This window comes from Epinephelus fuscoguttatus, linkage group LG4 (genome assembly GCF_011397635.1).
Source record: "Epinephelus fuscoguttatus linkage group LG4, E.fuscoguttatus.final_Chr_v1".
NCBI classification, from domain to species: Eukaryota; Metazoa; Chordata; class Actinopteri; order Perciformes; family Serranidae; genus Epinephelus; species Epinephelus fuscoguttatus.
Window position 1 is genome coordinate 38,554,460 of NC_064755.1, and position 17,577 is coordinate 38,572,036.

A 17,577-nucleotide genomic window follows, 5' to 3' on the forward strand; every position below is an offset into this window, starting at 1 on the left:
AAAAAAAACAAAAAAAACAAAAACGGTGATGACTGCATGGCGGCCACTGGCCGTCCTGGAGTACTGGCCGTTCTGTGATTCTCCAGAACCTCCAGATGGCCAGTTCGCCCCTGCTACACACTCATCTCTACACACTCTCATCCTACTACACACTCATCCCTACTACACACTCTCATCCCTACTACACACTCATCTCTACACACTCTCATCCTACTACACACTCATCCCTACTACACACTCTCATCCCTACTACACACTCATCTCTACACACTCATCCCTACACACTCATCTCTACACACTCTCATCCTACTACACACTCATCCCTACTACACACTCATCTCTACACACTCTCATCCTACTACACACTCATCCCTACTACAGACTCACCTCTACACTCTCATCCCTACACACTCATCTCTACACACTCATCTCTACACACTCACCTCTACACACTCATCTCTACACACTCTCATCCCTACTACACACTCATCTCTACACACTCATCCCTACTACACACTCATCTCTACACACTCATCCCTACTACACACTCATCTCTACACACTCATCCCTACTACACACTCTCATCCCTACTACAGACTCACCTCTACACTCTCATCCCTACACACTCATCTCTACACACTCATCTCTACACACTCACCTCTACACACTCATCTCTACACACTCTCATCCCTACTACACACTCATCTCTACACACTCATCCCTACTACACACTCATCCCTACTACACACTCATCTCTACGCACTCATCCCTACTACACACTCATCCCTACTACACACTCATCTCTACACACTCATTTCTACATTCTCATCCCTACTACACACTCATCCCTACTACACACTCTCATCCCTACTACACACTCTCATCCCCACTACACACTCATCTCTACACACTCATCCCTACTACACACTCATCTCTACACACTCATCCCCACTACACACTCATCTCTACACACTCATCCCTACTACACACTCATCTCTACACACTCATCTCTACACACACTAATCTCTACACTCTCATCCCTACACACTCATCCTATTACACACTCTCATCCCTACTACACACTCATCTCTACACACTCTCATCCCTATTACACACTCTCATGCCTACTACACACTCATCCTATTACACACTCATTACTACACACTCATCCCTACTACACACTCTCATCCCCACTACACACTCATCTCTACACACTCATCCCTACTACACACTCATCTCTACACACTCATCCCCACTACACACTCATCCCTACTACACACTCATCTCTACACACTCATCTCTACACACACTAATCTCTACACTCTCATCCCTACACACTCATCCTATTACACACTCTCATCCCTACTACACACTCATCTCTACACACTCTCATCCCTATTACACACTCTCATGCCTACTACACACTCATCCTATTACACACTCTCATCCCTACTACACACTCATCTCTACACATTCCACCCTACTACACACTCATCTCTACACACTCTCATCCCTATTACACACTCTCATGCCTACTACACACACTCATCCCAACTACACACTCATCCCAACTACACACTCATCTCTACACACTCATCCCTACTACACACTCATCTCTACACACTCATCTCTACACACACTCATCTCTACACATTCCTCCCTACTACACACTCATCTCTACACACTCTCATCCCTATTACACACTCTCATGCCTACTACACACACTCATCCCAACTACACACTCATCTCTACACACTCATCTCCACACACTCATTTCTACACACTCATCTCTACACATCCATAACTACGCACTCTTATCTCTACTAGCTCGTCTACTACACAGTAATGTCTACACCTCTACACATTCATCTCCATTAACTCATGTCTACTACACAAATATCAACACTCACGTGTACACACTCATTTCTACACACTCATCAGTCAGTGCAGGTTGACCTCACTGTGCTTCAGTGACTCAGGACTCTCCTGGTAATTTACCCATCATGCTGCGTCATCTTCTGACCACCAGTTTGAATTATTTTTACTTTGATCTTTTCTGTCTTTGAATACTACGATTCCCATGATCCTCAGCTGCTGTTGCTGTGATGAAGAAGACTGTCAGAGGTGTGAATCAGAGCGACAGTCCATTTAAAACAATTTGTTTTTTTAAATTGTTATTAAAACACGTCATCATGGTTACCGAATTAATTCAGGCCTGATCCAGATGGAGAAAGTGAAATTGATTTAATTCCTCATTATGGTGAAGAGTATTAAAGCTGTTATTGAGGCTGCTGATAGCCTGACTTTATTATAAGACACTTCCTGTTGGTTTCTCCTCCAAACTGTCACCAATCTGTCTTTCTTTTTTTTTTTTTATAAGTAAAGTAGGGACAAAATGAGGGAAAGATGGCCTGACGATGATTAAATATTAAAAACCAGTGAGCTCAGACTTCATTTAGCTGCTCAGGACCAACACATTCAACCTCTGCTCACCTCAGCACACGACACGATGATGATGATCTGAATAAACACAGATAGACGTGGAGTTTTTCCAGTATATCCCATAAGATTACAGTCTCATCAGGGAATGAAGGATTAATCTACTTAGCTCCTGTTGAAGAGGCTACAGGCCCTTTATTGTGGCGGAGGAGGTGGCTTATCAACTCATCGGATTTACAGATTATATTCCTGATTATATTTACGGTACGTTTATATTTCTGTCCGTTGCAATCATCCAGCTGGATTTACAGAATATTTCCCATGAGGTGTTTGAGTTAGACAAACGTTTGATTAGAAACTCCGGTGAGCAGCTGTTTGAAATAAAACTCTGTGTTTGTGAGGTGTTTTTAAAGATCTTCAGTGGGGACCAATGGGATTGGAACTGAGAGCCACAGACAGGAAGTCAGACTGTTGAGAGACAGACGGACGTGTTGTTGGTCTGAGTCCAGACAAGTAACAGCAGACTGATCCTTTAATGCATTTAAACTGTATCTGTGTTGACCTACAAACTAAATTTCTCTCAGGAGGACACACTCCGCTCATGATTATTATTACTATTCTTTTATGAAAAATAAAGAAAACAAAGAAATGAACAGCTGACTCTGATTCCAGGCTGCAAATTAAAACCAACTGATGTGTAAACTCCAGTTTCCAAATAACCCAGATGACTTTATTAATGAATTCGCCGCTATAAAATGAGCTAAATGTTTTTCATTACTCAAAAGTTAATTTCAGAAAGCGGTTGTAGGCAAATGGAGGGAGACTAAGTACACATACGGTTGTTAAAAACATCGAGAGCTATAAATCTGTAAAGTTAATCATGCTGTGACTTGCAGTTTTCTGCTCGGTCACCTTAATTTCAGGGACAACGAGGGACGTTTGTGTCCCCGAGCTCTCGGTACAATGTCTCACCCTGGACGCTGCTGCTGCTGCTGCTGCTGTGTGCATACATGATTCTCCAGAGTGGAGGCTTCACAGAAGGAGAGGAGACAAAGTGTCCTTGGCCTCCTGCTGAACTCTGAAGAATTAGTGCCAAATGATTTCTGTGAGTTGAGTCCAATCTGTCGTTACACTGAATAGAGCTCGTTTCTGTCCTCCTTCCTCAACTCTTTATTGCTGCGCAGAGCAAAGTGAAAGACACAGTTTTTCATTTCCAACTGTAAAGACACCACAAAGCGTTTGTATTGATGATGATGATGTTGCTGCAGAAGGATCTGTGATTAGAGACTTTCTATCTGAGAGGATAAAAACAGATCAAATGTCTTTAAGATGTGTATTTGTTTAAAAATCAATTTGTACTGTCAAGACTCACTGAAGTGGCCTTAAATTAAATACTCTATAATTAATTAACATTTTTCATTTCATTTATTTGACTCATGACCTCCCCCAGTAGCCAGTAATTCTTTTTAACTGCAATACAGAGCGGATATCTTCCTAACTCCCCATACACCTGATTATTGCAGGTTATAGATATCTATTGGTAGTATCCGAGTCTTGAAAAATACTGAAAGGACGTCTTCCAAACCTTATCCTCAATCATCAACTTTGGCCTGCAACCCAACCTTCTGGTTGCCCTCTGATGATGAGAGGATGATGTACTGTATACTTGACTCTGATCCAATGGCGTACACTGTCTTTCGCCTCTCTGCTGGCCAGACGGGCAATTCTAGTCAGATGGAGGGACGCTGCCCCGCCCACTCATGCCCAGTGGCTGACGGACATTACGTCTTAATCTTGAAAACATATGTTACTCAATTGGTAACTCAGATGAAAAATTCCAAAAGGTGCGTGGCCCCTTTCTGAAGCACTTCCAGAGCTTGGATTTTGTGTTTGTCTCTTGTTCTTGTTGCTTTTTGTCAGTGTCTGATAAAGTACCCCATTATTCTGAACCTCCCTTTTACATAGGCATCTCTCCTTCTCTGTTTTAATATTAAACCTGACTTTCAGCTCATCTGTCATTTCTGCACTAGTCAGGAGATGGAGGACCGTGCTATTGACGATCTTCCAGATGTTATTTGGTGTTAGTGAGAATGGGGAGTATTGTCATTGGATGTCATGCTTTGTTCCTCGTCATATATATGGGCTTCGTTGAGTTTGATTGTTGCTGTGAATATACACAGTGTAAACCTGTTAAAATTGAACAAAAAATATTCTTGATTTAGTACAGATATTATACCAGGAAATGACTTTGGTAGAAGTTAAAGTTGAATGTTAGAATAGTAAAAGTCTTTAAGTGTCTGATATTTACTGTACTTAACTATTAAAAGTAATTTTATGATCTTAAAAGTACTTAAATATTAAAAGTATAAGTTTGTTAATGTTTGTAAAAGAAAAGCAAGCGGTCAGAATAGTTAAGATTATTAAGAATATTTCTTCTTAACATGTACACAACCCAAAAAATGGAGTGCATATTACATGTAAAGAAAATGAGGTCCGCTTCACAACTTAAGGGATTTAAAAAACAAAATCCAGTTTTTCCTGCCTCCTATTCCTTCATCCGTCCATCCATCTCTTCCTCCGTCCTTCATCCTTTACTTCCCTGTATTGTATGTGATGCAGATGCTTTGGGTAAATGTGTGCTTTTAGTAAAAGTATGCATTTTATTTAGGAAATATAGTGGAGAAAAAGTGGACAGTTGGCAGAAAAAGTACAGAGTACTCCCACAAAATACTTGCATACTGTAAAGAAATATAATTACTTTGGTACGTTACATCACTGAATATGTAACACCAGTGACTCAGAGAGAGAAGAGGTCCACCTGCACATCAGCTGGTGTTAATGCAGAGACAGGTGACAGGTGCACACAGGCGTTCTCTAATAACAAGAGGAAGGTAGTTACTGCAGTTATCCTGTAGCAGTGACTGAGACAGCAGTTCATGGATCCAATTAACTGACTTTAAAACATGAGGTCTTTTTCACAGCCTTGACACAGATTCATTCAGTTTGAGTCAAAACTTTACCTCCTTCTATTGTCCATATATAATTAACTGTTACTTCTCTTTATCTCTGATGTCCATTCAGAGTAAAGGTCCAGAAATCCACATAGAAATCACAGAAAAAAGAACCATAATGTTTTTAAGTTTTCTTCAGATCCAGTATCCAGTGAGTTGTCTGTACATCCATGGGAACGCTGCAGACAGGTGCTGCTCACACATCATTCAGCTCACTGTGAATAGACAAACATTGATTATATGGAAACTAATATGGGATAAATGTGGCTCAATGTGCAGGCAGGATGGATTCATGCTTTCATATTGTTTACACCAAATTCTGACCCTACCATCTGTGTGGCAGCAGAAATCCAGACTCATCGGACCAGGCAGCGTTTTTCCAATCTTCTATTGTCCAGTTTTGGTGAGCCTGTGTGAACTGTAGCCTCAGTTTCCTGTTGTTAGCTGACAGGAGTGGCACCTGGTGTGGTCTTCTGCTGCTGTAGCCCATCTGCTTCAAGGTTGGACATGTTATTGCTTCAGAGATGGTCTTCTGCAGACCTTGGTTGTAACCAGTGGTTATTGAGTTACTTTTGCCTTTCTATCATCTTGAACCAGTCTGGCCATTCTCCTCTGACCTCTGGCATCAACAAGGCATTTTGGCTCACTGGATATTTTCTCTTTTTGGGACCATCCTCTGTAAACCCTAGAGATGGTTGTGCTGAAAATCCCAGTAAATACTCAGACCAGCCCGTCTGGCACCAACAACCATGCCACGCTCAAAGTCACTTAAATCACCTTTCTTCCCCATTCTGATGCTCAGTTTGAACTTCAGCAGGTCGTCTTCACCATCTCTACATGCCTAAATGCATTGAGCTGCTGCCACGTGATTGGCTGATAAGCTCTTTGCGTTAACGACAGGTGTACCTAATAAAGTGGCCGGTGAGTGTATGTTACTATACAAGTGAAAAATGTCTGCCCAGAAGTTCCTGAGTTTGAGGCAAGACCAGAAGAGATAACCTAAGGTCCCCACGCCTGTTTTACACTTGTCACAGCAGACAGAGGGGAATATTCTGTTCAGTTTAGCCTTGGAGAAATGCAGGCGATGAATGACTGTAACTGAATACCTTGAAGTCTAGCATTAATGGAACATTTTTTAATTCTTTGTAACCCTCTCGCCTGTATCCTTTGACCAAGTCTCTTTAATACGGAGAAAAAGGGTTGCCAGAGTAAAGAGACAGACAAAATTGGAGATCAAATGCTTGGACGTGGGAGCTCTAGTCATGAGGTCATAAAAGTCGTGTTGTGTGGGGAGTGTGTCAAAATTAGGTACTAGCTGTCTCACCAGATTTCTAATTTGGAGGTAACTGAAAAAGTGACCAGGAGGGAGATTGAATTTGGCCTGGATACTGGCAGCAAAAACATTTTTCTGTCCACTATTCAACGCCATAACTCAGGAACAGAAGGGGAGACATTTGGTCAGATACTGAATTGGTGACACTAATCTGGAAACTGTGCCGATTGTATAGATCGTCTCTTCTGCTGGGGAGAAAGATGTGTGTGAAGCATCCGTGTTTTCACAGACATGGATGTAATCTGTAACTGCAACTTGACTGGTTCACCGAGGCATTCAGCCGCGAGGCGATAATTCTAGTTTCCTCCGCGAAACCTTTTGATGCAGCATCAGAAAACTCTTTTCTGATCCATGACAGCGTTAATTCAGACTCATGTTCCACTGAAAACAGACAGACTGTGGATCTGTGTCACTTTATTATGGTGCTTTTAGTTTCAATACAAAGAAAAGAGGCTGGAGCTTCTCTGCCTTCACTCAGACTCTGAATCCATTTCAGAGCAGAACAAAAGCTCAGAAGCTTCATCTGTGCAACAAAAGAGCTGCTGTATGTCTGATTCTCTGTGACTGAGGACGCTCAAACTTCATCTCATTAAACATTCTGAACCGACACACAAGCTCGGCCGGTCACGTGAGGAATATATATAACGTACTCAATATATGGACATTAATAATTTAGTGCAGCAGCCAGTTTACTTAGGTAAGATTAACAAGCTTCACACATCCACAGGGACTTAACTGATAACTGATAATTAACTGATTAACTGATATTGATCGATTTGAATCGGATGAATCAATTATTTTAGCCCAGCCCTGATCTACATACATGTAAACTGAGTGTCAGATGGAGACCTGTGGTTCTGCTGTAACATCAGAGACGAGCAGGGGTGGTTTGAGGGTTCAGCTGACGTCCTGTAGAGCTGAAACATTTGATTTATCAGTCTGTTGTTTAACGGGAAACAAATAATAATTTAAGTGGTGTTCTGTTGTCTTATTTGTCAGCTGTGAGGATTTGATGCTTTTCTTTGTCTCTTGTGACAGTGAACTGAATATCTTTGTGCTTGAGAATATTAACAAAACTTGATTTATAAAGGACATCTCATACAAAAAGCTGCAAAACAGTGAGCTTCACAAAACCTGAAGACATCACAGAAAGATGTAAGAGACAAGAACATTACAAACAACAGAAAGGATCATTTAAAAACAAAAATAAATTATGTAGGCTACTAAAAGTGTTTAAATTTCAAGGTTGTCACACACTTTGGTGGAGCAGACAAGACTAATACAGAACAGGTGTGAAGGGAAGACTCTGGGAACAGGGAAGGACTAACGAGACAGGTGTGATAGAAAACAGTCGGGAAAACACACAAAGACAGGACGTAAAACCAGACACGACACATGAGGAGAGAATATATAAAATAAAAACATTAAACATGAATGAATAAAACAAGGAACACAAACAGAAAACTCCAATGTGTGTTTTGAATTAAAGCTGCCACTGTATTCTATAATATTCTATATTCTAACATTTTATAAACCAGACATTTAATCAATCCATTAGTCGATAATGAAAGTAATTCACCTTCAATAAGGATTACCCAGTGGTCCGGGGCAAGTAAAATGCCATGTCAGGCTAATAAATCACGCAGCTCACTGCCCAACTGGGGAAGTGATGGAAAAGGATTAAATTATAAGGCTGGAGACTAACAGCCTCCCATTGTCTCAGGGACAATAGAAAATGTGTGTGGGATGAACAGAGTTCTTCTCTGGAGACGCCTTCAGGACCAAAGGGAGCGTCGTGCGTGAAGTGATGTATAACTATGGAATAGCGGTGAAGTGTAAAAATATGAAAGGATGCATGATGCGGTACACTCACAGTTATTACTGAGCTGAATTTAATGCTTGTGTTAAATGATGATGCATGATTTATGGCTGTTGGGAGGAGTTTGTCTTCAGAGCTTTAAGCCATGGTTTAGGTTAAACTGAAAAGATTTCTTACAGAAAGGTGGCTCTGACAGAAAGCCCTTATGGTTAGCTTATCCCATGAGCTATTTTATGTGTTAGTGGAGTCAGTTTCAAGTTAACTTTACTGCACTTAGTATTTATGTGTTGTTTTTATCTTTTATGGCCCAAAGCAAAGAAGACAGGGGTGGCAGCTTCCTCTGTAACAGATTGTGTTAAATGGCTGTATTATATCGTCTCATATTGATCACAGGCCCCCAAATCGAATCAAAACTGTATTGTGGCAGACTTTGTAATATCGACAAATATCGTATTGTTGTCCAAAGAATCGATATGATATTGCATCATGATGAAACTGGTGATTTACACCCCTAATAATAAAGCTACCAACTATTATCAACAACGTGTTGAAATCAGAAATCAGAGGAAGAGCTAGTTACTAAACCTCAGTGATAAAACCTTCATTAAAGCAGCTGTGCGGAACTTTCTGTTTTCGTTGATTATAGCGCCCTTTGGTCACAGAGGTATGACACCCACAGCCTGGTGTCATAAAATTCTGCTGGGGGGGGGGGGGGGGTGATACGAACTATTTTAGTTTTATAAATGGTAAAAAAGTTCCACACAGCTGCTTTAATATGTTTCTTTAACTGGAAAAACTGGATCAGATTTCAAGCCTCACCAGTCTCTGAAACATCAGACCAACACAGCAGCTTCTGCTGCCCAGTAAGACCAGTGAGACCAGTGACGAGTCCTTCAACATCAGTCAGAGCAGAAACACCAGTTTGTCTTCTGACTCCAAAGACTGAAGAATTTTCAGAGACTCATCAGTCACTTCCAAATATATTTTGGTGTTACTTACCCTGACCTCAGGTCAGCCAGTGTTTTATACTTAGTTCAGCAGCTGCTGCACGAAATAGACCTCAGTGTCACAGAGGGGGGAGGTGAACTCAACTTTGTCAACAGACACATACAAGATAATGTGGAGAAGTTTAGTTGTGAAAATCACCTGAGTTATTATTGTTGTTGTTCTTTTTTATGACAAAGAGAGAAATTAATTTACCAGCTGACTCTGATTCCAGGCTACAAATTAAAACCAATTTATTTTATCTCCAAAAGAATCTGAGATTATGTTCCAGCTTCTTGAAAATTTAAACTGATTCCTCAGTTTTGAGTTGTTTGTCGCCCAAAACAAGATATTTGTATACAATTTCAATTTGTCACCCTAGAGACCAAATGATTAATAGAGAAAATAATGCACAGATTAGTGGAAGATTACTGAAGGTTCCCATTAGATGCAGCTCTACACAGATTTAAACATAAAGGAGTTTAGGTCTGACACAACTTATAAAAATGTAAATCTTATTATGTCAACACCCACCACCTGTTCATCAGAACAAAAACAACTATAAAACAGAGACTTCTTAACTGTTGGTGTTAAACATGGATTTGTTTTCTTAATAATAATCCACTATAATGTAGTGGTCCAGTCAGATCTCCTGAGCTCTTTAGTGATTGATGCAACTATAATTAAATTCATTTATCAAACTGAAGCCATCTGGACTTTCTGTCTGGTCACAAATCATCTTTAGCGCAATGAGGTCAAACTCTGAGACCTGACTGACAAACACACTAATAACTTTATATCAGAGGTTTTTATCTGCTTAAAGCAGCTGTAAGGTATTATTATGACAGGGTGTTGAGTGTCGCTGGTAGAGAAAGATCAGCTGAATCTTCATAGAGCTTTATGGTGACTTTCAGCTCATTGTTTACCTGTCTGACCACAACTGTACTGTTCTGGTTCACTCTCAGGGTGCTTTCACACCTGCCCTGTTTGGTTCAGTTCAATCAAACTCAAGTTCATTTGCCCCCTAAGTGCGGATCATTTGGGCAGGTGTGAACACAGCAATCACACTCAGGTGTGCACCAAAACAACCAGACTGAGACCTTCTTGAAGAGGTGAATGAACTCTGGTGCGGTTCGTTTGTGGTGAGAACGTGTTCTGACCTGGATGTGAACCAACTGCAGTCACATGACACATTGTTTGGGTTAAACATGATCATGTTACAGTCCTGGAGGATTATTAATGTGCACCTCCTCCTGTACTGCCTTAATATGCACATTCAGCACGTCCAATGCATCAAAACATTGTTTTCTAGTTGGAGCCGCGCCTCGTTTTCAAACTGTATGGTTTGACTAAAATGAACAATGGCAGCAATATAGTCCACGATGAGCAGCGCTAAAATCAACCTGCGTAGTTGTCCCTCCATTGTGACATTAGAAAGTGTCACATTTATCTTGCAAGTGTACTCTTCTTCAACACTTTGTTTACTTCCTGGATTTTTATCACAATGAGGTTTTAAAGCCGGGTTCGGCGTGATGATGTTCTGTAGTCTCATGTAGCCACTTGTTAGCAACCGCCAACACCTAAAGGCTTTAAAATATATATGAGCAGGGTAATTACTGATGTATTTTATGTTGTAGAACAAAATGTTAAAGTCTCTTCAGCTGTGTCATCTTATTTCAGGCATCTAACCAAAAAATCCCATTCAAAAAACCTGTTGGCTTCAACAGGACGTACTAACATACTGGCTCATCTCTGGGTTTGAGGACTCATTCCAGCACCACTTTGTTTTGGACTTTCATCAAGTGACACAAACACAAAGACTTCTGATGAATCATCATTTTAATCTGTAACCGCTGGATGTGGAAATAACATTCAACACATCAACTTAAAGGTCATAATGTGTTAATGTTGACTTCACTACAGAAACATAAGTTGGTGACGCTTTAAGGGCCCTTTAGCTGTTTTATTGGAGGTGCTCTGGTATCTTTCAGTCCTCATCGGCCAAAAGTAATTTAGAGATTCAGTTAAATTAGACATTTGTTGGTGTTTACTCCCATCATGGCTGCTCAGTGAGCTGAGGTTGGAGCAAAGCAGGAGGCTTCATCAATCCTCTGAGCTGCTGTTTCACGAATTAATATCAGCTCAGCCTGCAGTGTGAACCTGTGTGTGTGTGTGTGTGTGTGTGTGTGTGTACCTGCATAGGTTATTTCCATAGCAACCATAGAGTCACACCTGCTGAGGGAAGCTGTTTGAGTGCACTCCAGAGAAACAGATGTTCCTGCATGGCCCCATGGGAACAGGAATTGTGAAGTCAGCAGATTCTTCACCAGTAAACACACACGCACGTAGTCAGTGTACAGTGTGTCCAAACACGGTTTTATTTAGAGACTGTCCTCCCCCCAAAAAAACAGCCGAATCAGTTGTTTCAGCAAATGCCCCTAAACTACATCTGTTAATGTCACAGTGAGAGCGCCCTCCAGTGGTCGGAGGAGTTATGACTCTTCAGAAGAAGGTTATGGTGTTAATTCTGCAGTTGTTCATTTTATAAACCAGACATTTAATCAATCCATTAGTCGATAATGAAAGTAATTCACCTTCAATAAGGATTACCCAGTGGTCCGGGGCAAGTAAAATGCCATGTCAGGCTAATAAATCACGCAGTGATCACGCATCTAGAAGTATCGCATCGAAAAATTATGATGGAAACGCTAAAATTCGAATTAAAATCCCCTGATTCGCACAAACTAAAATAGGCTTGCTTTAGCCGGGTTTTAGTTGATTCGAAAAAATGTTGATTTGCAAAACGGGGGATGGAAACAGTTATGTTCAAATTAAGTCTGACGTAGCGCACCTCTCTCCATGGTGATATCCACACTCCGGGTCAGGACGGCGGTAAAGCATTTTCAAGCTGGTTGCCAACCGCCAGAAAACGTAGCAGAAGAAGAAGCAGAAGAATGCAAGATTTGTTTTGTTTCTGGTTCTGTGGAAAACTCGCGCGAGTTCGTAGTTTTCACCAAAGTCCGTACATTTAATGGAAACACATAGGATTCGTATTTCTTTTAATGCGCATTTCCCAATGATTCTAATCACTTTTGGATGGAAACATAGCTACTGTTCAGTGTGAGTTTGATACAGCAGGAAAAAATAAACTCATCAGTATCTCCTAGTTTTCGTGTATGTAGAACAGACGGTAGAACAAAGTCAGACATTATTGTTATTGTTAAACTATTTCCATGATAAAAATAAGGAACATTACAAACACTTGTGTATCGTAATGTACTAACATTGAACAAACACTTTCCCATAATGCAACAGGTCACAACAGGCTGTAACACTGAAAAGCTTCCCTTATGAAATCAAACTGAAAATACTAAATAAATAATAAAAACTAAATCGTGCATTAGGAGGAGTGTTTCAGTTGTTCCACCTTTGTTTAAACATTCGAAACAACAAAACATTTATCAGCCTGGTGAGCGTCACATCTGGGTGATGATGTTAAATGTGTGTTAGCATGTTGGATGTGTTTCCATTCACAACGCAGACACGCTGTCCTCGTCTTACACAACTGTCTCTTCGTTGTTCTTGTAGCTGACCTGCAGGAACCTGTCTTCCAGCTCCGCCTTTTCATCTGTGTGACTGACTCACAGCCAATCAAATCATTGCGCTAACCTCAGCACATTTTGCAAACAGCGTACGGCTAAAACAAAAAACAGCCACACTGCTACAGCCTTACTGTGACAGTTCGGTTCAAATACAGGAATCCTTACACTTGTACTGTTAGAGCTGCACTGTAACAGCCGTACCATGACAGCCAGAACAATGCAGCTGTACTTTTACAGCCGTATTGCTAAAGCCATACTGTGACAGTTTGGTTCCAATACAGAAATCTTTACAGCCACACTGCTACAGCAGTACCGCTTCAGCCAGACCACTACAGCTGTAATGTTATGATCATCTCTCTAAGCAGGTAATGTGTGTGTCTGAACATGCTACCAACAGTGTTCAAATAAACACAAGAAATGTGTGCTCTAGAGAAAGGATCAGCACTCAGTGAATAACCTCCTAAGCCCTATGATAAGCTGTTATGGCAAGGCTTAACTATACAGACCAGTGAGCAGTGATAACTAACACGTATTTGGAGTCATCAGGTGGGAACCTCCTTTCACCAGTGTTTCGTCTAGTTGGTCCCACGACACCTCCAGGAGGCTAGACAGTGATCTCTGGCGTCCCAGAGACACTTCCCTAATGCCAGGTCTCACTGCTCCCCACACCAACCCAACAACCTCCTTTACCTTACTTACACATGGCTTTCTCAGCCCAAACAACACTGCCCCCTTCAACAAACCCAGAGATATAACAAGTCACAGACAGATGATGATCCTGCTGAGGTCAGATCATAATGTTACAATCGCTGTATGTTGTGTTTTAATTTGGAGGAGCTGTTGACTGTTTGTGTGTCGTGGTCTCATCTTCCTCCTCACAGTGTGAACCTCGCAGCTCATGCAGATGTTAACAGATGTTAGGGTCTGAACAGGAATGTGACAACTTCTAGTTTCTCTGCAACAGTTTAATGATCAGTCAGCTCATCTCAGTACAGCAGAGCCTAACTGGAGTCATGTTCCCTCCTCAGCTGTGAAGCCTCACATGTTGATACGTGTAACGAACAGTTTGTTCCCTCCTCTGTGTCTGCAGGCTGTGCAGTGGTGGCTGATCTGGGGTCAGCCTGGTGGACTTTAGGCTGCAGGACTGTGCGCTGCGAGTGGTCATGAAGCTGCCCTGCTCCCTGTACGGCTCCCTGTGGTTCCTCTTGCTGCTGGGAGCCGGATCTCTGCTGCTGCTCGTCCGCCTGCAGGACCTCACCGAGGTGGTGCTGCAGCAGACCCCAGGTCAGTGCTGCCTCTGAGCTCCGCTGGCTGCTGATCAGTTTGAACTGGAGGCAAACACAGTGTTAACTACATTCTCTCACATCTCTCACTACATTTCTGTCTCTCTTCCTCCTCCTCTTCCTCCTCCATTTGACGATCACAGTTCTGACTTGTGAGCATAAAAATGATTAAAACCCTGTCGCCTGCAGTGGTGATGTTCTGTTCTGCTGTTGATGTTGGTTATTTTGATGCTTTTAGCACCCGCCGTGGTGTCTGCAGCTCTCTTTCTCTATCTGTTTTTTTAATTAATTGTCTCTTTTTTGGTTGAAGCTTGTAGGTCTGCACTGAGGAAGCAATTTTAAGTTATAGTGATATAGTTATACACACATACTGCAAAGTGTTTGTCTGTGGAGGAGATTTTGAAACTGTGAGGCGTTTTTACAGGGGAGAGGTGGGAGAGAGGTGAGGTAAAGTTACTGTGTGTGGTGAAAGGGGCAGGTGCATGCAGGTGTTCTGTAATGTCAGCAGGATGTTAGGTAGTGGTGGGCAATTCCACAAAATTTGGTTTCAATCAGATACTAAATAAAACAGGGCAAGAACCACCAATATCAATACTGATACAATACTTTTTATTATCAAAAGTGGCTTTTTTATTTTGGGCTGGGGGTGGTATGTCATGATTTATGAGGTGAACCAACCAACGCTGAAGACTTGATTGGACTAAAATATTAATTTCACTAGGCTACTATATATACCTGGAATATTCCTCGTCTAAGCTGCTCGAAAGAGACTCTCCCAGTGAACTCTGTCTCTGTGTCAGAGGTCTGGACGCTGAGGCATTTCTCTCCTCCTCCCTTGTTTTTAGGTGCAGCTCCAAGTTCTGTTTCTCATGTTTTTTTCCTCTTTCATTAATCCATCACTGCTATTATGTGTCGGATAAAACTAGTCAGGCTCGAACATACTATCCTCATTGAATGTCCTACGGTAACGTGGATGCGCACACCATTCTATTCACAGTACAATTACGGTCCATGTCTACCCTGGAAATCCAGAGTTCTCGCAAGAGCATAATTTGAATTTGCTCAGCGAGTCACTCTGACAATCAGTAATGATGCTCATTACCCATGCCGTTGGAGCCGAGCTGCACCAATCACATCGGTGTATCTGATATAGGCGAGCTAAACAGATGATGTCAGTTAACACTGCAAGATGGCTACGGATGAACACCAGTTGTTTGAAACGACTTTGGCCGCTACAATGAACGAGTTAGACTTGGCTTTTTCTCTAAAAGAGAAACAGAAGATGGCGCTCTTTCCTTTGCAAGAAGGACGTTTTTGCTGTTTTGCCGATGGATACGGCAAGAGTCTAATCTACCAGTTAGCTCCGCTGGTAGCTAAGCTCTGGATACGTCACCCCGTGTATTGTTCTGATTGGTCGTAGTGTTATCCAATTACGTGCAGTGATATTTTCTAGAGATGCACTGAAATGAAAATTTGTGGCCGAAGCCGAAGCCAAATAATATTAAACGATTGGCCGAATACCAAGTACCGAATACCGAATATCGTTGTTTTTTTTGCCAACCTTTTGTTGAGTTTTTCATTAATTTTTGCAGATGAACCCCCTCCAGATTAGTGTTGTCACGGTAAAAAAAATTGGGACCCACAGTATGATACCAGTGAAAATATCATGGTTCTGAGTAGTATCACAATATCACAGCGATATCTTCTTTTCTATAATACATCAATGATATTTCAATGGAATAAATTACTTATTGACTTATTCATACTTCAAAAACAGCATCAATCAGGGATGAACATAGGGGGGATAAAAATAAAATAAATAAATAAAATAAAAATCAACCAGCCACCCTCCTCCCCTTCATAAGTAAAGAACACTCCCTAAAGTGCGGTGAGGTTTGTGGACCGTTACCTGCCACAAAGAGTAATGTGATTGGCTTGTTTCTCGTTTAGCGTGCTGAATGATTTAAGCCTATTTTGCTCCCTCAAAACTATTTTCAGTCGCAAATGCGAGTGCCGTGACGGACAGATCGCCACACTGCCTACATTTTACTCCGCCCATCACGGCACGCTGTTTGATTGCGTTATCAAAACACGCCGCTATTATTTGGCCTCGCTTTTAACTTATTCCACCGAATACTGAATGTGTGTTTTTTGCAATATTGGGCCGAATATATTCGGTTACAGAATATTCGGTGCATCCCTAATATTTTAAAATGCATGCTTGGTGCCGCCCCTCGCGTTGGGTCATTTGCATTACTCATAGCCAGACCCTAAATCTTTCTAGATTTGGGTCTGGATTTCCAGGCTAGTCAGCCCCCAGCAGTAAACAGGAGGGCTGGGAGGTGGCCTCATCATCCTCCTACTGCCGGTATCTGGTGAAACTAAAAAGATGCAGCAGGAGTGAATCGTTGAAGTGCAGACAGCACAAAAGCAGTGGAGAAGCAAAGAGTACATGCACTAGATGTGCTCGGTTTTACTTTTGAAATACAAATATGTACGATGTGGAAGAGATTAACTAGTCTCTTTTTTTGGTATCGATCCTATTCATGCTAAGATCGATCTTCTTCTTCAAGAGTTTCAGTATTTTAGGATCAAGCCACCCATGCCTTATGTGAGGTATCTTAGTCAGGTGCTGCAGCAGAGACGTACAGATCATGGAGGAGGTAAAGAAACTTCTTCTCCTCACTGATTGAAATGTGAACACAGACATGAAACACATGTTGATATCATTCAGTGTGACCGCTCATTATCTCTGATGTCCATAAAGAATAAACGGCCATAAATCCACTTAGAAACATAATGATTCTTGTTTCTATAATTTAAGTTTTCTTCAGCATCAGAGTAATCCAGTGACAGTTGTCTGTACGTCCACTGGGACACTGCAAACAGGAGCTGCCCACACGTCCTTCAGCTCACTGTGCATGGACACTCTTTGACACAGTGTCAGACTTCATATCTATGTACAATCTATAGAAAATGAGTTAGTATTTGATGGTGAAGTGAGATGTTGTTCTAGTGGGAGAAGTCAGAATCAAATTTCGATCAGGAGAGGCTTGTTCTGAGAGAAAAGAATATTTATTTACATGTGCACATAAGTATGAGAAAT

At 41.5% G+C, this 17,577-nt stretch overlaps 1 protein-coding gene across 1 annotated transcript in view; it reads left to right on the forward strand.

Annotated features, from left to right (window-relative positions):
- Window positions 1-17,577, forward strand: part of LOC125887125 (carbohydrate sulfotransferase 8-like) — a 68,893-nt gene that overhangs the window by 10,936 nt on the left and 40,380 nt on the right. The window contains exon 2 of the mRNA XM_049573678.1: window positions 14,279-14,472. Within this exon, the coding sequence (XP_049429635.1) occupies window positions 14,352-14,472 (121 nt within the window). The 5' untranslated portion in view covers window positions 14,279-14,351. The remainder of the gene's footprint in view (window positions 1-14,278; window positions 14,473-17,577) is intronic.